The 23,039-nt window shown below is 47.6% G+C and overlaps 3 protein-coding genes across 9 annotated transcripts in view; 1 reads left to right on the top strand and 2 right to left on the bottom strand.

Annotated features, from left to right (window-relative positions):
• Positions 1-71: 71 nt before the first annotated feature.
• On the bottom strand, positions 72-5,106 carry YIPF3 (Yip1 domain family member 3). 5 transcript variants are annotated; one of them, XM_019457243.2, is made up of 10 exons: positions 4,880-5,106; positions 4,071-4,268; positions 3,768-3,874; positions 2,398-2,443; positions 2,166-2,258; positions 1,883-2,014; positions 1,572-1,685; positions 1,250-1,373; positions 1,030-1,157; positions 72-561 (listed from the first exon to the last, which is right to left on the bottom strand). In XM_019457243.2, the coding sequence occupies exons 1-10, from the start codon at positions 4,958-4,960 to the stop codon at positions 553-555; spliced, it is 1,032 nt and encodes a 343-aa protein (XP_019312788.2). In that variant the 5' UTR covers positions 4,961-5,106; the 3' UTR covers positions 72-552. The 5 variants fall into 5 exon arrangements, with proteins under 5 accessions (XP_019312788.2, XP_019312785.2, XP_019312789.2 ...); XM_019457240.2 differs by having other exon boundaries at positions 72-557; XM_019457244.2 differs by lacking the exon at positions 1,250-1,373.
• A 98-nt stretch (positions 5,107-5,204) lies between these two features.
• Positions 5,205-9,158, top strand: POLR1C (RNA polymerase I and III subunit C). 2 transcript variants are annotated; one of them, XM_019457246.2, is made up of 9 exons: positions 5,205-5,320; positions 5,435-5,506; positions 6,969-7,076; positions 7,313-7,445; positions 7,734-7,853; positions 7,944-8,096; positions 8,271-8,420; positions 8,534-8,650; positions 8,799-9,158. In XM_019457246.2, exons 1-9 carry the CDS (start codon positions 5,252-5,254, stop codon positions 8,915-8,917), a joined length of 1,041 nt encoding a protein of 346 aa, XP_019312791.1. In that variant the 5' UTR covers positions 5,205-5,251; the 3' UTR covers positions 8,918-9,158. The 2 variants fall into 2 exon arrangements, with proteins under 2 accessions (XP_019312791.1, XP_019312792.1); XM_019457247.2 differs by having other exon boundaries at positions 5,234-5,320; positions 5,414-5,506.
• Positions 9,159-11,760: 2,602 nt separating this feature from the next.
• Positions 11,761-23,039, bottom strand: part of XPO5 (exportin 5) — a 47,138-nt gene continuing 35,859 nt past the window's right edge. For both annotated transcript variants that reach the window (XM_019457236.2, XM_019457235.2), the window contains 12 exons: positions 20,569-20,669; positions 18,693-18,789; positions 17,020-17,156; positions 16,273-16,370; positions 15,670-15,716; positions 15,122-15,219; positions 14,496-14,558; positions 13,268-13,350; positions 12,701-12,808; positions 12,429-12,566; positions 12,083-12,247; positions 11,761-11,919 (listed from right to left, as the gene is read on the bottom strand). In XM_019457236.2, the coding sequence (XP_019312781.1) occupies positions 11,782-11,919; positions 12,083-12,247; positions 12,429-12,566; positions 12,701-12,808; positions 13,268-13,350; positions 14,496-14,558; positions 15,122-15,219; positions 15,670-15,716; positions 16,273-16,370; positions 17,020-17,156; positions 18,693-18,789; positions 20,569-20,669 (1,273 nt within the window). In that variant the 3' untranslated portion in view covers positions 11,761-11,781. The remainder of the gene's footprint in view (positions 11,920-12,082; positions 12,248-12,428; positions 12,567-12,700; positions 12,809-13,267; positions 13,351-14,495; positions 14,559-15,121; positions 15,220-15,669; positions 15,717-16,272; positions 16,371-17,019; positions 17,157-18,692; positions 18,790-20,568; positions 20,670-23,039) is intronic.

The raw sequence follows: 23,039 nt of genomic DNA, 5'->3' as shown, positions 1-23,039 counted from the left end.
GAGGGAAAGATGCTGACTCAGATTAACTTGGGTAAAGATAAAAAAAAAAAAAAAAAAAAGTATAAGCATAGTGAAGGGAGGTCGACAATTCTATTTCATTAACCACCTGATTTAACTCGTTAAGTAGAGCCGATTAAATGGATGGTGGGGCTATGCTTGGGGTGCTGGTTGTTTTTAGGAACGAATAGCACTCCTGAAAAGGGCAGAAGAAACCGATGGCTTTGTTCCTCTGGCCCCAGTATAACCAGCACAAAGCCAAGTTTGGCTTCAAATGTGAGCTCCCACAGGAAAATTATCCCTAGGCAATGGGCCAGGTACATAAGAGCCTTGTAATTACATGGGGTTGAATTGAAGTTTTTGACCAATTGTCACTGCTCCATTGGTGTCCCGAGTGAGGCTGAGCCCACTCAAGCTGGGTGCACTCCTCCATCAGACTTAATGGTTCCTGTGTCTGAGGCCTCCCTGCTGCTCCATGGGTCAGGTGTCCCCTGCCCTCAGGGGCAGGTTCCAGGTTCAGTCACTGCTTTCAATGTAGTCTGGGCTGTCCCACCATCATCCTGCCTGGATGAGGGTATAAAAGAGAGAACACGTGCCATTACCACCAGTGACAGAAAAATAGCAAAGTGTATAGGAAGTAGGGTGGCAGGGAGGACCACCGGAATGGCAGCTGCAGTTCCAAACTTCAATCAATATTTTAATTACCAAGTCTATATTTAGCAAGACACCGTGGGAGAGTTAAAGAGGAAGGAAGGAGTAGGTGGAGAGAGGGCCTCAGAGGAGCTGACCCACTTTCTGCACTGGCTGCAGAGCCCTGCAGTCCTGGCCAGGGGTTCCTGGCCTTGTGCCCTTCAGAAGCCCCAAGAGGCATCAGGGAGTTGCTTAAGTGGCTACAGCTCTGAGGCAGCTGCAGACCCCATCAAAAAGACACATGTCATCAATACTGTTCTTTAATCTTCCTCTGCTCCGAAGATGGGGGGAGAGGGGGCCGGCCAAGGGTTTCAGGTGGGGTCAGTGTGACTGCAGGGTCACCATAACAGCCTTGGCTGTGGCATTGAGCACGGTGGCAGGAAGCCTAGCAGCAGGGAGCGCGGCAGGGATGTCTCTGGGGACCCTCTGCATAGGCGGGATGTTGGGGCCCTCCAGCGTGTCCAGGATCCCTGAAAGGAGGAAAATGGAAGGTGAGAGTTGGCTCGACCCTGCCCGAGGAAGCTGTTCCCTTCCCCCACATTCAGGCCCTCCTGTCACTTACCCTCTACCACCTTGTGGTAGGCAAAATGCAGATAGAGCAGGAAAAGCATGTGTAGGGCGGCCAGGGTGCCACAGAGGAGCAGCCGCTGTGTGGGGCCCACAGTCCGTGACACCAACACTGCCACCTAGGGCCACAGGAATACAGCTCAGAGGGCCTAGCTCCAAAGTGAGCAGTGTGGAGAAGACACTCCTACCCAGAGCGGAACCACTTTTGGGCTCTTAGCCATTTGGAGCCCTTTGTGGGGTTCAGCCCAAGGTCTGGGCGGTTTTCCCTAACTCCCTGGGAGGTTAGCCCACCCTTGGCAACCTCTTGCCCAGCTTACCATGCGTAGAGTAGACAGTCCACCCACCAGCAACCAGAAGAGGTAGAAGAGGGCATGGAGGTGGATGTTATAGGTGATGAACAGGACAATGCAGTGCCCAAAGAGGCCATAGCCCTAGGAAAGAAAATGGTGGGGAGGAAAATCACTCAGGCCGGGCTGGCCTCTGAGCTCTCATGGAGACTCTGAGAAATAAACGATCCACTGGCCAGCTCATCCCATTCCAGGCCCTGGGGCCCGAGGACAGATGCAGAGCGAGGCCTGGCTGCTCTTTTTAAGACCACCCTTGCCCACCACTATGCTGGACTCCTTACCAGCAATGCCAGCATCTGGAGCATGGTGATCTGGGCGTTGCACAGGTAGGCGAGGAAGTAAATGAAAGACGAGACACCCAGCCAGTAGCCGAAGCAGGTGCCAATGGCTGTACCCATCAGGGTGCCCTCCCGCTGTGGGGTGAAGGCTCTGCTTAGTCCTGGGAGGCCTCTGGACTCAGCCTCACCTAGGGCTTTCCTCAGGGGCTGCTTCTACCTCACTCCACCATCGTGGGCAGCTTTCAACTTAGTTCAGCCACCCCCCAAAGTCCTTTGTCCTGCTTACAATAATGGTGTCAGATGTCTTCATCCCATGGAGGAGGATGGCAACCAGCGTGAAGACCAGCATGAGAGGTCCATAGAGTTCACCTGCGATTTTCTGTCAATATACCAACTCATTCAGGCTGGAGAGTACAATGGCTCTTCTGTTTATGTCTTCCTTGGCTTTGCCTGGTGGCCCCACCCTCTGCCCTCGTGCCTCCCCCAGCTCTTCCAGACATGCTACCTTGGGTATTCACCTGGGGGAAGTTGACCATCTTGATAGGGATCATGGACTCCAGGAGCCTGGGAGAAGAGGGGAGAGGAGAGATGAGTAGCCCTAGGCTATGAAGTTCTGGAGGGCCTGAATCTTATTACATCTCTAACTCCAGAGAACATGCTGGATGGCAAAGGGAAAAGAGGGTAGTAAAGACAGACAAGGAATGAGAAAATAACTTCCTTGTCCCTAAAAATGCTTCCAGGAAGGACATCCTTTGGATACTGTGCTGACATGCAGAAGCAATATGGAGAACTCAGAAAGCCCACCTGGGCCTTGTGAGAGGGCTTGGCGATTTACCTATTTGACCTGCTCCCCTTTAAAGACAGGCAAACCTCAGCAGAGAATGCCAAGAATTCAGGGCTGTGATGATGAAGCCCTGGGAGCGGTTTAGAAGGAAAGGTTTACTGGAGGGAACCAGTGTGTCTCCTACATCTTCCTGCTTACCAATTTCTCCAGGCACCACTGAACATCGTCTCGGAAAGTACATGTGAACTGGTATGAAAGCTCCACACAGGAGGAATAAAAGTACAAGTCACTTCTGCCCACTTCTTAGGTGGCCAACTTTTAATAATACCTTGGATTGTGGCTTCATTTCACTTCCTTTGGAAAACCTATCCTGTCCCACCCTCTACCTACTCTGGGTCAGGTGTCCCTTCTGTGTGTTCCATCAGAGCAAATAAATGCTCTATTGTAACTGCACTCGAAGGCAAGGCTCCCAGCTATCTTCGCCCTCTGTCTTCAATGAGACCTAAGTATTACAGGGCCCAGCACAGAGCAAATGCTTAATAAATGGCTGCTAAGTGGTACTGGGTATTTGATAAATATTGCTTAAAGGATGAACAAAAGATCCAAACCAAAATTAGATCCACTTCTTGAAAAGTCATTCAAAACTATGTGCTGATATTGTGGTTCAGAGACTGTTCTGGTGGTGGGAATAAAAAAAATAAATAAAATAAAACTGAGCTTGTTTCTGAGGTCTCTGGGGAGACTGACCCGGAATCAGCATCGCCCAAATATCACCTGTTAGAGGAAAGCACAGAGTTCTGTAGGAACACCAGGAGAGGACAAACTGGGAATGGGGTTGAGGAATGGGGGACAGAGGTGACAACTGAGCTAGGTGTTGAGGGAAGAAGAGTAGTTTGCTACACAAGGAAGAGGAGGAAGGCAATGTGTTATCACCATGTCCTGTTCTGTGACTGGTAAGACATACAGTGTAGCTGGGGTACAGGTGCAATGATGAGGGCTGGTGGGGCCATGAAGAGGGGAGCCTAAGGGCTTGGTATCTGGTTGTGGTTTGGATGAAGGATTAGGTGTTAGGAGGGCAGCTTCTATCAGGAGAAGGATCCTCACCTGCTTCGCACCTGGGCAGGCTCCACATCAAAGTAGGGTCTCAGGATGTCGATGTTGGCGTACAAGCTGAAGGCCCTGGAGGCTTGTCTCTTCCCTGCCTGCCACATCTGAAGTAAGGAAGACAGAAATGGGGTGGGTTGGGATTGTGAGACTCTAGACTATAGTCCCCGTTGCTTATTTTCCATTGGATTTCTACATGGTTCTATGGGGTCAGACAACGTGGGGTGAGCTTCAACACAACTTCAGAACTTGCGGCCTGCCTAGGCATACTTTTCCACCCGCTAGGGATCCAGTCTTGCTTACCTGATCAGCCACCTGCCGGCTCAGCTGTCCCTTGAAGCCCTTCATGCCCAGGAACTCCCCATCCTCCTCTTCCGCAGCAGCTGCATCGGCATCTACTTCTTCCTCGCGCAGGCGCTGATGCAACTCACCCATGTCCTCGAAGCTGGAGCCTGAGGTATCATCCATGTTCTCCATGTCAATCACAGCTGAGCCTCCACCCTGTGAAGACAGTGGCTTGTAGAGTGCAAGATCTTTCTGCTCCACCTGTACGTCCTCCTATTGGTCGCAGGGTTTGGGACTTTGTTAGTCCACTGCTGGGGATATGGCTTGGAATCGCCATAGATCAGGCCCCTCTCTTTCCCTCATTTGCTCTCAGAACGCTTGGTTGTCTGGTTCTCTTTTCTAGCCTGGGAAACCCATTCCCTGTCTTGCATATATGTCTTTCTTCTACTTTCCCAGTTAAATTCTCAGAGGGCTGCAAAAGTACCCATTTCGTTTGTCTTTTCCAACCCCCAAACCAGGCTGTGCACACAGCATGGTTTTAGCCAGTGCCAGTGAATACCGCCCGCTCCCTCGCCATGCCTGACCCCGATCGGCCAACACAAACTTGTCTGGAAAGCAAGAGCAGGGGGGCGCAGAGATCTGAGGCCCTCTGGCTGGACCTTTCAGGTCGGCACTAGTCCCACAGACTTTCGTGTATACCAAGATCCAAAGGAGGGAACAAGTGTTGCAAATGGAACAGATTTCCAAGCTCCGAGGGAGTCTCCACGACACCTCAGGGCGACTGCCAGCCCCGGGGCTGGTTGCAGCCGGAGGCTTGGGGCTATTACCTGGATGTTTTCTTCGAACCCTCCCCATTCCGGACCAGCCCCGCTTCGGGCGCCGCCGGCCGGCGCCGCTGTAGTTGCCATGTCCCTCGAGGGCTCCCGTCACTGAAGCCCGCGCTAGTCCAGCGCGCGGACGAGTGGGAGAGACGCGGGCCTGAAGGAGGGAGATGTCCAGGGGCGAGAAAGAGAGGTGGGTTCAACCGGAACGCAAAAAGGAGAAACCCGGATGTTTGGCCAAAACTTCCGGAAGCTGGGGACGTGGACGGAGTCCGGGCAGAGTCTCGCGATACTTAGATCCCGGGTGCGTTGCCACGGAGACGGAGGTGGGGGACGCACGCGCCAGTTTGCTGCCCTAGTCACGTGGAGGGGTTGAAGATGGCGGCTGCTCAGGCGGTGGAAGAAATGCGGACCCGCGTGGTTCTAGGGGAGTTCGGGGTTCGCAATGTAAGCCTATGGCCTTGAACTCGGGAAGGAAAATGAGAGTGGGACAGGGATGGGGTGGGGTTGGGCGGGCTTGCCCTACCTGCCCTTTCGCAGACTCCCGTCTTTTTGCTCTAGGTTCATACAACTGACTTTCCTGGTAACTATTCGGGTTATGATGATGCCTGGGACCAAGACCGCTTCGAGAAGGTACGTGGATTTGGAGAGGGTGTTAGGAACCGACCGTGTATCTGGGCAGCCTGTGCCTCAGAAGCAGCCCTTGTGGTATGCTCCGTTCCTAAAACGTTTGAGCAATGTGCTAAGGCGCTTCGTGTACACGGTTTCTGCCCTGTTCGAGGAGCAAGATGTTTAGTCTTGTGGGAGAAGAACGTACGTAAGTGATTCCAGTGTAATGCGGTAAAGGCGGTTGATAGAGATAAGGACAACCGGGGATGGGGTGATCCCACAAAGGCACTTAATCTAGAAGGGGGATGGGGTTGGGGGCAGCGGTATGGAAGATTTACTTCCTAAAGAAGATGACATCTGGATTGAGCCCTGATGAGTAGAATCTGAGAACAGGGAAGGGTGAGGAGGGACTAAGACTAGAAACGAAATTATAAAGGTTTTGTGAACTGTGTTCCAGGAACGTCCAAGCAGTTTATTATTGCTAGAATGTAAAATGGGGAGCATGAGTGGTAGGCAAGATTGAAGTGCATCTTAGACCCTGTAGGTAATAGGGAGTTTTTGAAGAGCTCTGAAGTGGACATGATCTGCAGCCTAAATGATTGGGACAGAACGAATTGAAGATCCAATAGAGCAGTCAGATTTGTGACAGAATTGCATAGAGGAACTGAGGTTGAAAGCATGAACTAAGATTGTAATCAGGAAAATAGAGCAAAGGGGATATAGAAGGTAAATTTGATAATTGCTTTGGTGTGGGCTTTGAGGAGGAAATATAAAAGGACCAAATTTGAGGAGCTGCTTTGATGGCTGGTGGTGTCATTTACTGATGAGAAATAGATCTAGGGGAAGGGAATGATGCTGCATTTAAGTTTCCTGTATATGGAGAAGTTTAGGAGGCTAGTACTAGGTGTGTTTGAAATGAGATCAGAAGTGAGATATAATTTGGGGTTTTTTAGTATGTGTGGTTGCTAAAACCATGAGTGTGATTGAGGTCATCTTGGAGAGAGACAGAAAAACCTGGGAAATAGTGACATTGGTGAAGTGGGTAGAAGAAAGTGAATTTAGAAGGATTCCTCAGAGAAGGAGGAAGAGAACCAGAAGATTGGTACTCAGAAGTCAAGGCAGAGTTCAAAAATGAAGGGATTCTATCAATGCTGAATGCAGCAGAGAAGTCTGGTAGGATAAGGATTGAGTAATGTCAACTCCATTAAGCAGTATGGAAGCCTATTCTCTAGTAGAATAGTTTCTGAAGATAGTTGGGCTGGAAGCCACATTACAGAGAATTTTACATAAGTAGAGGACGAAAACAGGGAAACTTTTCAAGAGCCTAATAAGGGATTGGGGGAGAAAGGAACATTTATCAGGGACACCTGGTCAAAGGGAGGTTCTTGGGTGAGTGTGAATGTTAATACTCTGGGAGGAATGTCCAGGGGGGAAGGTGTTGACTCCAGAGAGCAGGCTTCATTTAGTGCTTTTTCTGTCCCCACAGAATTTCCGTGTGGATGTAGTGCACTTGGATGAAAACTCATTGGAGTTTGACATGGTGGGAATTGATGCAGCCATTGCCAATGCTTTTCGGCGCATTTTATTAGCTGAGGTATTTATTTTGGTGACAAAGGTGGAGTTGCGTGGGAAACTGTGCCATCACCATACTTGTAGAATTGTCTCAAGGTGCCCCTTTCCTTTAGTTTTCTTGCAGTTTTGCTGAGCATTCCTCATAAACTTTTTACTAAGCAATTCTTCTTTTAGGAAGAGGTCCCCCTGTCAGGAAGTGGGAGTAAATGGGGAATCTGTAGGGTCTTTGTTGGAGAACGATTCTGTTTTCTTGGGCAGGTGCCAACCATGGCTGTGGAAAAGGTCCTGGTGTACAACAACACGTCCATTGTCCAGGATGAGATCCTTGCTCATCGCTTGGGGCTCATTCCCATTCATGCTGATCCCCGTCTTTTTGAATATCGGAACCAAGGTGAGAGAGAAAATGAAATTTTGGGAAAATGGGAGCAGCTCTCTTCTGAAGTAGATTCTGGAGTCATACTGCCTGTGTTCAAATCCTGGATTGATTACTGTATGACCTCGAGCAAGTTAGTGATCTTTTGGTGTGTATCTGTTCTTATCTGTGTGAACACTTGCCCTTGCCTACTGTAACTTGTCCGGAAGACTAAATGATAAATTTAAGTTAATGCACTCAGCATAGTGCCTAGCACCCAAATGTTCAGTAGTTCTTTAACAGCTTCTACTCTCTCCCTTTGTGCAGGAGACGAAGAAGGTACAGAGATAGATACTCTACAGTTTCGGCTTCAGGTCAGGTGCACTCGGAACCCCCACGCTGCTAAAGATTCCTCTGACCCCAATGAACTCTATGTGAACCATAAAGGTAAGTAGTGGTAGGGCCAGCAAGAGGCCCACTTCTTGGTAGGTGCTGGTTTTAAGGGGTGAGGCTTTTCTGATGTGCTTCTTTCTCCAGTGTACACCAGGCACATGACATGGGTGCCCCTGGGGAATCAGGCTGACCTCTTCCCAGAGGGCACGATCAGACCAGTGCATGATGATATTCTCATCGCTCAGCTACGGCCTGGCCAGGAGATTGACTTACTCATGCACTGTGTCAAGGGCATTGGTAAGAACTTTGTTGGCTGTCCTGGGCAGAGTGGTTTGATTACAGTGGAGTGGGGTGTGACTGAAGGGCTCAGCTGAGATGTCCTGACAAGGAGCAAGCTGGTGGGCCTCCGCCGTTAGGGGTTTGTATAATGTGAAGGTTTCCCCCCAGGCTGTTTTACTCTCTTCCCTCCAGGCAAGGATCATGCCAAGTTTTCACCGGTGGCAACAGCCAGTTACAGGCTTCTGCCAGACATCACCCTGCTTGAGCCTGTGGAAGGGGATGCAGCGGAGGAGCTGAGGCGGTGCTTCTCGCCTGGTGTTATTGAGGTGCAGGAAGTCCAAGGTATGACATTTGGGTTACCCGTTCAGGTCAGGACCTAAAGTATATTTCCTGTGAAGGTAGCATAAATGAAAGCTCTGGGCTCGTGTATTTAGAACACGGTTTGTTTTCACTAGGTAAAAAGGTGGCCAGAGTTGCCAATCCCCGGCTAGATACCTTCAGCAGAGAAGTGTTCCGGAACGAGAAGCTAAAGAAGGTTGTACGACTTGCTCGAGTTCGGGACCACTATATCTGTGAGTGTCAGGTTGGGGGCGTATTGTGAAGTGGGGCAGGTCTTTGGTGCTGCCGCTTCTTTGTAGAGTCCAGATGTAGAATCTGCGTAGCTTAATACGGGAGCTTTTGCGAGCCCTGCCTGAGCTGAAGTGTCTCTTTGGTTTCCAGTTTCTGTCGAGTCAACAGGGGTGTTGCCACCAGAGGTGCTAGTGAGTGAAGCCATCAAGGTACTGATGGGGAAGTGCCAACGGTTCTTGGATGAACTAGATGCAGTTCAGATGGACTGAGGTTTGCATGGGACTTACCGGCATGGCTGTGCTTGGATACTCAAGTATCCTAGCTGAAGATTTTGGGTCCTGACTTGCTGGTCACAGGACTGCTAGAGTCCAGTGTGACTGCAGGTCCTGGGTTTTCTGGGACAATCCCAGCCTTATTTTCAGTCAATACATTTTGTTAAATGTGCCACAAAATGTGACTTCCTGCCTTTGTAAGGCCTTAATGTAAATAAACTCACATCCAAATAAAAAACTTTTGCCAGAGACTACTTCCGGAGTTTTAGCCCCAATATGTGGGGCCTCACCTTAGAAGAGGTTTGGCATTATTTGGCACTTAGGAACACAGGGTTCGGGTGTTACTGCAGGTCAGGGCCAAGTCCTCTGAAGCCTCATCAGAGATACCAGGGCTGTCTGGGAGGCTCAGTTGAATGTCTGATTCTTGGTTTTGGTTCAGGTCCTGATGCCAGGGTTGTGGGATCATGCCCCGCGTTGAGCTCTGTGCTGAGGGTGGAGCCAGGTTAAGATTCTCTCCCCTCCTCTGCCCTTCTCACCTGCTCACACGCTCAGGTAAAACAAAACAAAAAAACCTACCAAATTGAGGTGGTCTTTGGGGGCTCAGCCAGACCACAGAAAATTGTGTGCGCCCCTTAATCCATTTCCTAGATTACTACAAGTTTCTGAGGAAAAGGGGTGGTCTGTACCCATCAAGTCACATGGCTGTCAGGTGTTACACAAGGAGGGATGGGTACCTAGCTGCCTCAGTTGGTAGAGCATGCCACTCTAGTTTTCAGGATTGTAAGTTCATGCCCCATGTTGGGTGTAGAGGCTACTTAAAAATAAAATCTTTTAGGGGCGCCTGGGTGGTTCAGTTGGTTAAGCATCTGACTTCCACTCAGGTCGTGATCTCACAGTTTGTGAGTTCAAGCCCTGCATCAGGCTCTGTGATGACAGCTCAGAGCCTGGAGCTGCTTTGGATTCTGTGTCTCCCTCTCTCTCAGAAATAGAACATTTAAAAAAAAAAAAAAATCTTTTGAAAAAAGTGACACAAGGAACAGCAGCAGTTCCATTTGGACAGTCCCTCAGAGTCCAGTCTAGTGGCCACAGAAAACACTGGGAGAGTGGTATGGGCTGCTTGGTCTAGGTTTGTCAGGAATAGTTGTCTTTTTCTGGCTGGCATGTTGTTTGAGAAAGCTTGACAGCAGGTTCATGGTCACAGTTCTTCCTGTCCAGTCCCTTTAGCAGGATGCTCCGGAGCAATGACCCTAGAGTATGTCATTGGTTTGAAAAAGGCAGATGGGGACCTTTCTGTATGAAACTTTTTTACTGACATGCAGATGTGCTTTAGAGTTAATGTTTCTACAAAAAGGTTCTATAAACAATAGAAAACTTCTAGCATGAAGTCACAGGATGTTAAAAATACTACAGCACAATAAATACAACTGTGCCCTCCACAGCCCCAACCATAGAGAGGAGTAGGCAGCCATCAAGTTTGGAGGGAAACATGCTTTGAGATGGCCTTCATAATCAACAGGAAGCAGCCCAAAGCACCACCCGGAAAGAGGGCATGGGGCAAACCTGTGCCATAGAAACAGCTACATAGAACTTCCAAGTCCCATTTCCCCAGGTTGGCCTCTTTCCGACCCTGCCCAGGGACCACCAGCTCACAGGTGGAGCTTGAGCCCAGGCTGTTCTGCACAGTCCTTACCAAAACTGTCATCAGTGGACTGGATTGAGGACAGGTCTCTGTACAGAATGCAGACATACTCTATATGGTTTCTGTATAAATGAAGCCTGTATATGGCCAGTAGTGACCTCAAGGCTAGGGTCTTGCATTCACATCCCCTCTGCTTACAGGGCCATCTAGTGACCTTGAGAACAGAGTGGAGCCTCACAATACAGGTTGTGACAGGAAGGCATATTTTTTCTTCTGGAAATGGTCCATGAGAGAAGTGACCAGGGACCCAAAAGACCAGGAGATTTTTGAAGGCACCTGGACTCAACTAGTCCTAGGAGAGAAGACCAGTGGCTTTGCCAGCTGCTTGTCACAGACATAGCCTAGCTGGTGTGCATTATCCTCAGATGCCAATGGCATCACGTGACACTAGATAGGGTACTGTGGCTCTTATGCCTGAGTGGACCCTGGGGCTGGGGAACCCACACTGAGGGACTGTGCATGGAATATGTATGAGCTCTATAATGGGATGCCAGAAAGTACTCCAGAGAGTGGCCCAGCCCTGGTCCCTGATGGTACCACACTTGACACTGCATTCAGAGCCTAGCAGTAGTCTGTACCATGGATCCCATCAGGTGACCAGATTCTTGCTCAAAACAGAAAGGAAACTGGCCAGATTCAGTTCAGCACTCAGCACCTGACCCAGACATGCCCCTGAGGGATGGGGAAGGTTTTCCACCAGCCCAGCAGCAAAGGGACTCCGTGGGACTTGCAGTGGCCCAGGCGAAACTCTGGCGTAAGCAGTGCGGGACCAAGCCCTCGTGCAAGCCCCGCTAGTCTCAGTGTTGGGTGTAGCACCCCTAGTGACCCCTCTACACAGGTGTATGGCTACATGGGGATGGGAGGGCTTGGGGAGTAGGGCCAGTCTGCTCTAGCTTTTCTTTCTTAGAAAAGGTGAAACTCCAAGTAGAATGATGGGAGATCTAGACAGAATGGTGTGAGCGCAAACTCCCTTTCTTGATACCTTAGGTATCATTACTTGTGCCTTGCACAGAGCCCACTCTCTCCAGCTCCAGACCTGGATTTCTCTCCAGGCTGACAATGGTGGAAAGTGAAGTGGCGGTGGAGAGGGGCCTAGAGATTAGCTATGAAGGGGAAGAAGAGATGACAATAAAGGCCAAGGAAGAATGCCCAAAAGTTTGATTCAGGGTTCAAAGATGGTGGCCAGGCCGCCCTCCTCGTTGTCCAGCACCTCCGTCTCCAGCATTGGCTTTGTTTTTTTGAAAAGTGAGGGAAGATTCTTAATGTGGACTTCTTTGCGGAACTGTTCTCCTAAGGGTTTCTGTGGAAAACAAAGGAAAAGAATTGATGCTGGGCCCTGAGTAGTGGGTTGTTTCAAAGATTATGACTACAGCTGGCGTCCGGTCTGCCTGTACACATGGTCTAAGAAGACCACTAGGGTAGGTCAAGCTGGTTGGGAGCACCAGGGAAGGCACATGACCTACCCCGATGCAGCCAGCAATGAGGCGTTTGAATTGGTCCTTCCGGCGCTTGTCTGCCACTTTCTGCAGAGAGGGGTTCAACAGCTTGCAGTCAAACTGGTCCAGAGAGTCCTTCTGTATGTCAGGGATCTGCTCCATCACAGCTCTTATCTCCAGGTACCTGGGACGCTGTGGAGTGGGGATATAAAACCACTCAATGGGGTAGGTTGGGCCTTGCCACCTTTCCTATGACCCCACCACACCCACCTCTTCGGGCAGCTGTCTACTTTTATGAAGGCCCAACTGCCTGGGAGCATGCCCCTCAAGATGAAGCTGCAGCCAGCCCTGCCTCTGTGCTTTCTGCACTCACCAGTGCCTCGTATATCTGGAAGGCCAGGTGGACCAGGGAAGCCATGCAGCCGTCGTGCTGCCCGTGCGTCTGTAAGCCCTTCAGCACGCTGGTGAAAAGCCATGTAACAGCATCTGCGAGCAGTGTCCCCGACAGCACCTGGGGACACAGCTGTGCTCAGGGCCAAAGGATTACTCTCTGAAAGCCCCAGCAACCCGATTCTTCCAACTGATTCAGTCAATCCTCATGACCCCAGCCTTTCATAAAGAGTGAGAAGGGGTGAATAACCATACTTGTTTGAGCAGAGGCCAGCAGAGCTGTGTGGTCGTCCTCTGACAGGACAGAGTATCCTTCCAAGCAAGGGAATTGAAGGCTGTAATTAATAGCGCCGTACAAACATCCTAGCAGAAAAGGATGAAGGATTACAATGAGAAAATTTACACATTAATTTTCTGAGTATTCCTATACATGAGGAGCTGGGATTTTAACAGGTGAGGAGGAACATGACAAAAATAGCAACTGAGGACAAACTTCCCTCCTCTCTATGTATATCTAGCAGTCAAAAAGAAGAAAAAACCACCAATATAGAAGTGAAAACCAATGTGCAAGGAGACCAAGCTCAGGCCTGGGGGAGGCTGAACACCACAGTGTGCCCGTGTGTTTTTCTGAAAGCCTCTGCCCATGCTAGCATGGGAGACACCTTGACCTTTTCTACTGCTTTCTGGAGGCTTTAGGAACCTGGAAGTTAATAAAGCAGCATTAGCCCCCCAAAATTCTTTGATGGCATCACAGATTGAGAAAAGTGGAAACTGGTGCCATACCAGGAAAGGAGAAAAACATCACCTGTCCCCTCCACACACCTCATGCTTCATTAGACATTTGCCCAGGTCTGTAAGCTCCGCCATGGCTGAGGGGGCTACCTCTGTGGCCATCATCTCTTCATCTGTAAGCAAAGAGATATTAAGCTTCATCCTTTCAGAACAGAGAAGAGGATCCTGTTCTGATAGAAGTCCACCAAGTAAAGGAAACCTGAGTAACCTGGGCTGACTGGTAAGTAAGTAGTCCTGGACAGCCCCCCAACTTCATGGAAGGGTGTAGAAGCCCAGCTCATGGCAGGTCTAGAGACACATCTGGCTGCAGTCAGTTACGCATCCAACTTCCACTCAGGTCATGATCTCACGGTTCATGAGTTTGAGCCCTGTGTCAGGCTCTGTGCTGACAGCTCGGAGCCTGGAGCCTGCTTCAGATTCTGTGCCTCCCTCTCTCTCTGCCCCTCCCCCACTCACACTCTGTCTCTCTTAAAAAAATAAACAAAAACAAAAACAAAAGAGAAAATAGTGGGAAACTCTGGACAGTTACTTAAAAATGAGGACCCCACTGTAGCAGACACTTAGTTACTGGGGATGTAACAGGAATAGGAAAAAGTCCCTTCCCTGATAGTTTACATTCTAATGAGGAAGACAGGTGACAAATGAACAAGTGAAATAAAACAATGTCAGGCAGTGATAAGTGCTATGAAGAAAAATAAAGCAAAGGAAGAATAAGCGTGGCTGGGTTGTTTTTTTATGTTTTATTTATTTTTTGAGAGACAGAGGGGGAGAGAGGGAGAATGGGTGGGGGAGGGGCAGAAAGAGGGACAGAGGATCTGAAGTGGGTTCTGCGTGGACAGGCTGACAGCAGCGAGCCCAACACAGAGCTCGAACTCACAAATGACAAGATCATGACCTGAGCTGAAGTCGGATGCTCAACTGACTGAGCCACCCAGGCCCCCCACTAGTTTTTATAGGTTGATTATGGAACACCTCTCAGAGGTGACAACTGAGCAGAGTATCTGAATGAAGCAGGGGAACAGGCCACGTATACAGTTGGGAGGAAAATTATCCTAATAGAGGAAATAGCAAGTGCAAAAGCTCTGAGGTGGGAGTATGCCGGAGGAACACAGCAAAAGAGCCAACAGAGAGAAAAGCTAGATGTACATCTCACCCACCCCAAACTGCTAGTTCTACAGGAACTGACCTGGCTACAAAAGGGACAATATTTAGGAGTCTAAGGGCAGACCTCTGAGGGCCAAACAACAAGCTCACTTACCATCTCCATCTGTAGGGGGAGCAGTACCATGGTCAGCACCTTTCTTTGAAACACAGCATACCGCTAAAGCAAGAAAGTGGGGTTACTGGACTGAACAATAGACACCTCAGGCCAATGAATTCCAAACGGTCTTCAGGCAGGTGAAGATGGGGGAAAGTGGGACACTGTCCAGGCACAAAATCACTTTTACCAGGAGAAACACAGGTGTTTGACCAGACTGCTCTGGTCCCTCTTTAAGTTCAGCTAACTAGAGAGAAATTATAGGATTCTCGGAGTAAGTAACCAAAAGAGGAAGCCTGATACATCCTTGGTCTATTTTGGATACCAAACAAATGAAATGACCAACAAAGAAAATTGGGCATCTTCATGTCGTCTAAGAATTAAGAATTCTCCATATTCTGACAAAACTAGGAAGTTACTCCTACCATTGATCGAAATTCCTCTTGCTTTGCAATTCGTAGGATGTCCTTAAGTTGATTTGACTACCTGGTTTCTATCTAGTTAATTATTTCTTAATTAATCTGTCAGTATTGCTGTAAACATGCCTTAAGGGAGGTGGGTGAGTGACCAGTTCTTCTTCTAGAAAAAGTCTTCTCTACTACCCCTAATTCCCACATGCCACTTACTGATTAGGTCCATGACTTCTCGGGTTAACATCCTCACCAGTTGTTCCTCTAACATCTCTTGAGACTCTGGGTTTTCATCTGCGGTCTCATCTTCTCCACTGCAGAAAAGCAGGGGGCCAAGTTCCATGGGAGTGCAAAAGGGAAGGTCAAGGAAAACAGTGACCTTAACCAGACCCTCTGTGCTCATTTCCTTCTCCTGGCTCCCTTTGGTCTACATTTCACACAAATGTTGGGAACGGACAGCAATGATCCACTGAGGAAGACGTTATTATTTGACAATATCCAGTTGGATAGAGGTCCTGGATCAAAATCCAAAGTGGATAAGGATGTCTCAGTATCCTCCTAAGGCAGCTGAAGATGCCCCCTATGAAGACTTGACCTGAGTATGCCTAATGGTCACAGACAAGCCATCTACCATCCAGGCTGAGGATGACCATAACCTAGTGCTTTCTAGCCTTGAATGGCAGAACTTCCCCTTCCCACTGTCTCTCATCTCCCACCCCAAAGCTGGCTGCCAGTACTTCCACAGGAGGAGAGATGTTCCTTACCACAGCAGGCTCCTCTGGTTGATGACGTGCCATTTTTGGGAAAGCCTCTGGGAAAACAAAAGGGAAATAAATGGCAGTAGTGGTGAGGAGGTTGGAACACACAATATCTAAGTCCACTTCATGATTAGAATTAGCCAAGGATGATTCTAGATCTCAATGACAGAGCCCTGGGAGACCCCATAAGGTAAACAAAGTGACGAGGACAGTGTACGAAACACTTCTTTGCTTCAAAAGGATCAACAATACTATACAATTCCCAGGTCTCTCTGGACACATCTGTTCTCCACCCAGCTGGTCCTCCTGCTTAATTCCACCATCAGGGAAACAGACCCAGAGGAAGCACTCCCCTGACCACCTCTCCTCAGTTAATAGGAGGTCAGGAGCAGAAGTGGAGTCTGCAGGTCTTCAAGGGCAACCAAACCAGTTTAGTTCTCGGGGGTGCTCAATCCACTGCAGCAAGGAAAAGTCTGCTGGAGTGGGACAGCTGTGTGGCCATCTGGACAGAGCCAGGAAATACTTCCAGGAACTCCTGACTTGCAAGACTCATGAGAGGCCAACCTGCCCAAGAGGGCTCTTTGCTATCCTTTCTGACCGATCTCTTACCATGTGGAGGTAGGTGAAAAGAGGTCCAAGGATTGGAGACACCAGGGCTTCATAGTGCTCTGGGGGACAGAAGAGCACCAGAGGCTTCACAAAGACCCATGCCGCGGCAGGTTAAGAAGTTTTAGAACATGAGCACATACCCCTCCCATTCCAAGGCATCCCCTCACCTGCCAGGCTGGAAACCTGCCAGGCAGCAGGCTATGCCCTCGGGCAGAGTCAACCCCCAAAGGACCTGCAAGATGCCATGGACATTCTGTCTTAACAGGCAAAACTCTTCAAGCTCTTTTCCAGAAATCCCAGGCTGCCCATTATGGGCACTTATTTGCCTGGAAGGAAAAAAGAAGAGGGACACCTTCATAATAAACTCTCTTTTACCATTCTCCTTGTAACTTCTGGGAAGAGAGATACTCTCGAAAACAGAAAAGAGTCCAAATGAGAATGAAGTATGAGGAGGCACCTGACAGGATACAGAAAAGAGATAAAAGCTTTTATCTTTCACATTTCCAAGAAGTGGGATGGTCAAGATCTACCCCTCAGGAGAACACTTTCAAGAGCCCTGGACTGCCTTCATATTTTTCCTGCCATTTATATGAATCTTTTTTTCTGTTTAATGGGGTTATCACACACATAGATAAAGGATTCCATCTATTCCACACTGCTCAGCTCTGCCTCCTCCGGTGTCTGACAGCTGTTCCTGTCTTCAATCTTCTGGCCCTCTGGGTTATCTAGGGACTTTGGAAAGGATATGAAGCATGGGTCTGAGTCGGTAGTCAGGAATATTGTTCAAGTTGACAAAGGCCGAGCTGAGGAGCTGAGTAGCAAGGTGCTCCACGGTGTAAAAGTCCTGCTGCATGGAAGGACCTGCCTTCCCTAGGATATGAAAACTGTAAGGGAAAAACCACAGCATTTACATCCCACATTTGTTATTATTAGCTCTGAATGCCCCAGGAATTTCTAGTCTACACTTCTCAGCTAGAAAAGAAACTGCATTTACTCCTTAAGAGAACTTAAGCTTAATCAGTACCACACCCCTCACCCACCTTTAAGCTTAGACACTTGATAGATGTTTATTTATTTTGAGAGAGAGCACGAGAGCATGTGTGAGTTGGGGAGGGGCAGGGGGAAGGACGGAGGGAGGGAGGGAGGGAGGGAGGGAGAGAGAGAGAGAAAGAGAAAGAAAGAGAAAGAAGAAAGAGAAAGAGAAAGAGAAAGAGAAAGAGAAAGAAAGAGAAAGAGAAAGAGAAAGAGAAAGAGAAAGAGAAAGAGAAAGAGAAAGAGAAAGAGAAAGAGAAAGAGAAAGAAAATCCCAAGCAGGCTCTGTGCTGTCAGTGCAGAGCCTGACATGGGGCTCGATCCCATGAACCATGAGATGATGACCTGAACTGAAACCAAGAGTTGGATGCTCAACTGACTGAGCCAGCCAGGTGCCCCGATGTAGCATCTTTTTAAAGACAGATGTTGGCACCCAAGAGCAACAATAGCAATCATTACTTCATAAGCAATATGGATTGTCAATGAAGATTCTCTTTTTGTTAGCTTGGCTGATTGGAGCGGTGGGTGACTAAGGACAATGCCTGGAGTGTGGTGTGCTACAGGAGGGCAAGTTACCTCCCCATCCTACAACCAGGACCCAAAGACAAAGTCCGGCTAGCTGCCTCCAGAGGCAGCCTGGGTGGCACAGTCAGTCAAGTGTCTGAGTCTTGATTTCAGCTCAGGTCATGATCTCACCGTTTTTGAGATCGAGCCCTGAGCTGGGCTCTGCACTTATAGTGTGGAACCTCCTTGGGGTTCTCTCCCTCTCTCTGTCCCTCCCCTGCTCATGCTCTCACAAAAAAAAGCAGCTATGAGTAGTGAGGGCTCTGAGAAAATGCATCACCACTCACTGTATCTTATACTGTGGTCTCATCATTTTAGGCACTGGAAGCAGACAAGTTAGGCATAGAATCTCACTCAAGTCATGGCTAGGACTGAGGCACTATGACAATTATAAAAAAGCATACACATGAAAGCCAGCCAGTTCATTTTGGTGTGGCACTACAATCACTGGTCTCCTGTCAAATTCTTGCTTCATCTTACCTGTACACTAGAATTCTACATCGAAAGTCCTATCCATGACATTCCTTTACTATGCATGTCTAAACAGAAAATATGGAGGGGCGCCTGGGTGGCTCGGTTGGTTAAGTGTCCAACTTCGGCTCAGGTAATGATCTCACTTGTTTGTGAATTTGGGCCCCGCATCGGGCTCTGTGCTGACAGCTCGGAGCCTAGAGCCTGCTTTGGATTCTTGTCACCTTCTCTCTCTGCCCCTCCCCCTCTCACACTCTGTCTCTCTCTCTCTCTCTCTCTCTCTCAAAAATAAACATTAAAAATTTTAAAAAGAAATAAAAAGAAAATATGGGGAGATAGCGTCAGTTCCTTACCAGTTTTCATAGAGGGTGCAGAAGAAACGCTGCATTCTTTCCAAGACCGTTTTGTAGACAGGAGAGTCATTCAGTTCCAAGAGGGGCTGAGGTAATCCTATGGAGAAAGATGGGTCAGGAACATGCTGTTCTGCTGCCAAGGGTCTTACCTGCCAACACCCTACAGCAGGCACATATGGTTTGGAAGTGGGGGTGAGAAGTGCTGTAAACGCAAAACAGCTGGCCGAGTCTTCTACCAGCTGGAGGTGCTAAGAGCTTCCCTCAAAGTGACTGTTACAACACTGTTTTGGTGGGGAAAGGTGGAAACTATTTAAGTATGCAGGACTTCAGACTAGACCTGGGCACTCCAACTTTTGCTGGGGGGTTTCTCCAGATGGGACTTATACCAAAACACACAATGACAGCTCAAAATGATCTCTCCAAAAGCACTGGGAATGCCCTCTTCCCTTTTTCAGTTGTGGAACCTCTTTTTCAAGCAACATTTTAAGCAAAAGCCCAAGATATATAGCAGATCAAAATGATCTGATCATGAAACTAATGAAACCCAAAATGAAAACTAATCATAGTATAATTTAAGAGTTCTATAAGATCCAAAAGATCTATACATCCCATCAGAGACAGTTTTATATTTCAAGTCTTGCTCATGGCTGGAAGCTGCTAGAGGGGAACTGTTTGTCCATTCTAGTATGTTTTGGGTCACCATCTATTTCTACAACAGGAATTCCTGGCTTAGTTTGAATGGCTGAATGGAGGCGAGGGTAATGGGTGGTAAAGCGACAGCTACTTTTTAAATTGATTGCAAGATATTTCTTGGAAGTTCTTCTTCTTTTTTTCCCCCCTGTAATGTGGACCTTAATGCAGTGGTGCTACAGGAAATGGTCCAGGACCATGTAGGCCGAGGCAGACACAAGTTCCGGAAAGGCAAACTAACACCCTTCCTTTCATGAATGTCACAGCTGGGGAATGCTCACTGCTTAATCACAACTAGGCCCAGGCAGAGGTTATGGCTGGGAATGAAGAGATACCGTGGGGACTGTGATGGTGAGCCAGCATGAAGCTTTAGAAATGGGCACACGGTTTATTTAGACAACTCTGGATGTCTCTGGCTCTAACTTCTAACCACTGCCTTGCTCTCTATTCCAGCCACATGAGTCACCATTCTCTATTCCCTAGACATACCAAGCTCTTTCCTACATGCCTCAGGATCTTCTACCTGCCATTCTGCTTGCCCACAATGCTCAACATCTTCTCTTGCCCCCCAGCCTGATGAGATCTTTCCTACTCCTCCTTCAAGTCTCCACTAGGAGGTAGTCTTCTGATTCCTCTCCAACACTGGGTGAGGTCTCCCAATAAACACATGGCCACTTTCCTTTACAGCACATGTCACACGATTGCACAGTTATCTGCTAATGGGAAGAATGAGTTAAAGCAACATTCGAATCAAGGTAACAAATGGGAAACATGGTTTAGGATCTATTCCTTTGAAATTTTTGGTAACACATATAATATTTTGCTAATTAAAGCAATTTGAACTTAACCATTTTAACGCCTTTTTTCTTCACATATGAAAGCAGGAAAGTACGCTAATATCCTTCATGGCAGAAAACCGTGGTTTATTTATAATCTAAAGGCTCTGACACATGCCACTACACAGGGTTAACACAGGGGAGAAACAGCCTCCAAAGACCTCTATACCCTAAGATAATGAAGTAAACGCACTTGTTCCTAGAGACCCTGTAGGAACTCCATGACAAAAACAGTCAAGTAGTGCTAGGTGAGAAGGAGGTGATGACACACAGCACACTGAAGCTGCCTGAGGAGTCCGTGAGAGATAAGGCAAACTTCAAGACAAGAAAAAAAAAGTTAGATTTCTTACCCAAAATAGCAGATTTTTCCGCTTCAAGCATATCCAGAGCCTTCGTGAAAGGCTCTGCCATCTTGGCTAGCATTTCTGGTGCATATAAAGTATTGTGAGTTCTGCAAGAAACAAGGATACTATGTGAACTTTTCCTAGTCTGCTGCAGAAGGAAAGAATGGGTTTCACCTTGTAATTCAGGTGAAATACTTTACATAGACAAGATCTCCCTGTCAACACTGCTCCCTGCAGGGAAAAGAAAATAGGGTATAAACATTTAAATGTTTCCCTGGAAACAGGAATAGAGTATTTGGTTGTATAGCATTCAACACCTAGAAGCAATCAAGACGAGAAGCAAATCCTACAGACAGCTGGATGGCATCACAGTCTAAAGCCAGAAAGGGAAATTCTTTTAATCCTGAGACAATTGCCTAAACACTCCCAATTTGCAGACTGCAGGTGACATAGGATGAAATGTTAGAGGCACTGTGTTTTTATAGGCAGGAACACAGAGAAGGTAATAAAATGCCCCTACTTTTCAGATATTTGGGTCTCACTCTAAGAGCATGGACCCTAGAATGCTCTGATAGTTGTTTCTGCCTCCTCAAAGAAGAGTCACAGTTCCCAACATGAGACCAAAATGACTCACCGGAGCACTCACTGGCTGTGCATGGCTAGGGAGCAATGACCATAGGCCCGAGCTACCTGCCATCCACAGATGTCAGCCCTCTTGCCCATAACCAACGGCACCACTGAACCATCTACAGCCGGAGAGCATATCTACTTATTTTTCTTCTAAAAGTTAATTATAAAAACATTTCAAACAGAGAGAAAATTACATAAGAGACACCATCAGGATTAAATATTTAAGCAGCACACCGACCAGATCATTTTAGACCATGCTTATTTAAGTTAAAAAAATGCTCAGCACTGTTTTCTTTTCCAGTTTTATTTAAGTAACCTCTGCACCCAACATGGGGCTCAAACTCATGACCCTGAGATCAAGAGTCGCATGCTCTTCTGAGCCAGCCAGGTACCCTCAACATTGTACATCTAATCATTTACACTCAGTACAATCATTTAAACTTTTAGAATACCAATTAATTCCAGTATGTCTCCCCTGAGAGCTAGTAAGTTTGTCTCCATTTCTAGCAATGAGCTTTTCTGCAGAGGTATCCTTGGGTACGTGTGCGAGAGTCTGTTATGTCTCTATGGTGGACACAGACAGGTAGAATCACTGGATACTGGTGCTTTGCAACTCATGGGTTGCAGATACCTTCTCCCGGTCTGTGGCTGATTTGCTTACATTGATATTTCCAGTAGGCTTTATGCCCCCTGTTTTTCCCATTTTGGTAAAATACGTATAAAATTGAGCATTTTTAAAAAACATTTTTAAGTAATCTCTACACTCAACGTGGGGCTTGAATTTAGAACCCTGAGATTAAGAGTTGCATGCTCTACCAACTGAGTCAGTCAGGCACCCCCAAATTTATCATTTTTAAGCATACAGTTCAGTGGTGCTACATACACTCATACTGTTGTGCAACCTTCACCACCCCCCTCCCCCCATTTTTGGCTTATAAAACTGAAACTCTGTACCTACTAAACAATATCTCCCCATTCCTCTCTCCCCCAGCTCCTGGCAACCACTATACTGTCTTTATGATTCTGACCATACTAAGCATCTTGTATAACTGGAACCATATAGGATCTGTCCTTTTGTGACTGGTTTATTTCACTTAGCACAATGTCCTCAAGGTTCATTAATGTTGTAGCATATTGAAGAATTTCCTTCCGTTTAAAAGCTGAATGATACTCTATGGCACCTAATCTATCACATTCATCCTCTGATGGACACTTGGGTTGCTTCCATATTTTTTAAAAAAGATTTTATTTTTAAGTAATCTCTACACCCAATGTGGGGCTCGAACTTACAACCCCGATATCAAGAGTCACATGCTCTACTGACTGAGCCAGCCGGGGCACTCCTGCTTCCACGTTTTAGCTAGAGTGAATAGTCCTGCTATGAATTTGAGTATATAAATACCTCTTTGAGACCCTGCTTTCAATTCTTTTGAAAACTCACAAATGGAATTGTTGGATCATATAGCATTTTTTTTTCTTTTTTTTTGAGGAACTGTTCAACTCTTTTCTGCAGCAGCTGTACCATTTTATATACCCACCAACGCTGTACTCCCACGATTCATATTACTTTGAGTGACCACAGGTTCTTTAGGTTGTTCCTTTTCCCTTAATCTTTTTTTTCATTTTCAGCCTCATTAATTTCCATTGTCCTATCTGCACTTCTTTAAAAAAATTATTTTAGTAATCTCTACACCCAATATGGGACTTGAACTCATGACCCTGAGGTCAATAGTCACATGCTCCTCTGACTGAGCCAGCCAGGCAGCCCTGCACTCTGCTGTTGAAATCCGCCTTTGAATCTCTCTAGTGAATTTTTCATTTCAGTTACTGTACTTCTCAGCTCTAGC

This window comes from Panthera pardus, unplaced genomic scaffold (assembly GCF_024362965.1).
Source record: "Panthera pardus isolate Hobbes unplaced genomic scaffold, ASM2436296v1 HiC_scaffold_17, whole genome shotgun sequence".
Classification (NCBI taxonomy): Eukaryota; Metazoa; Chordata; class Mammalia; order Carnivora; family Felidae; genus Panthera; species Panthera pardus.
This window is presented reverse-complemented; position numbering and strand designations above follow the sequence as displayed.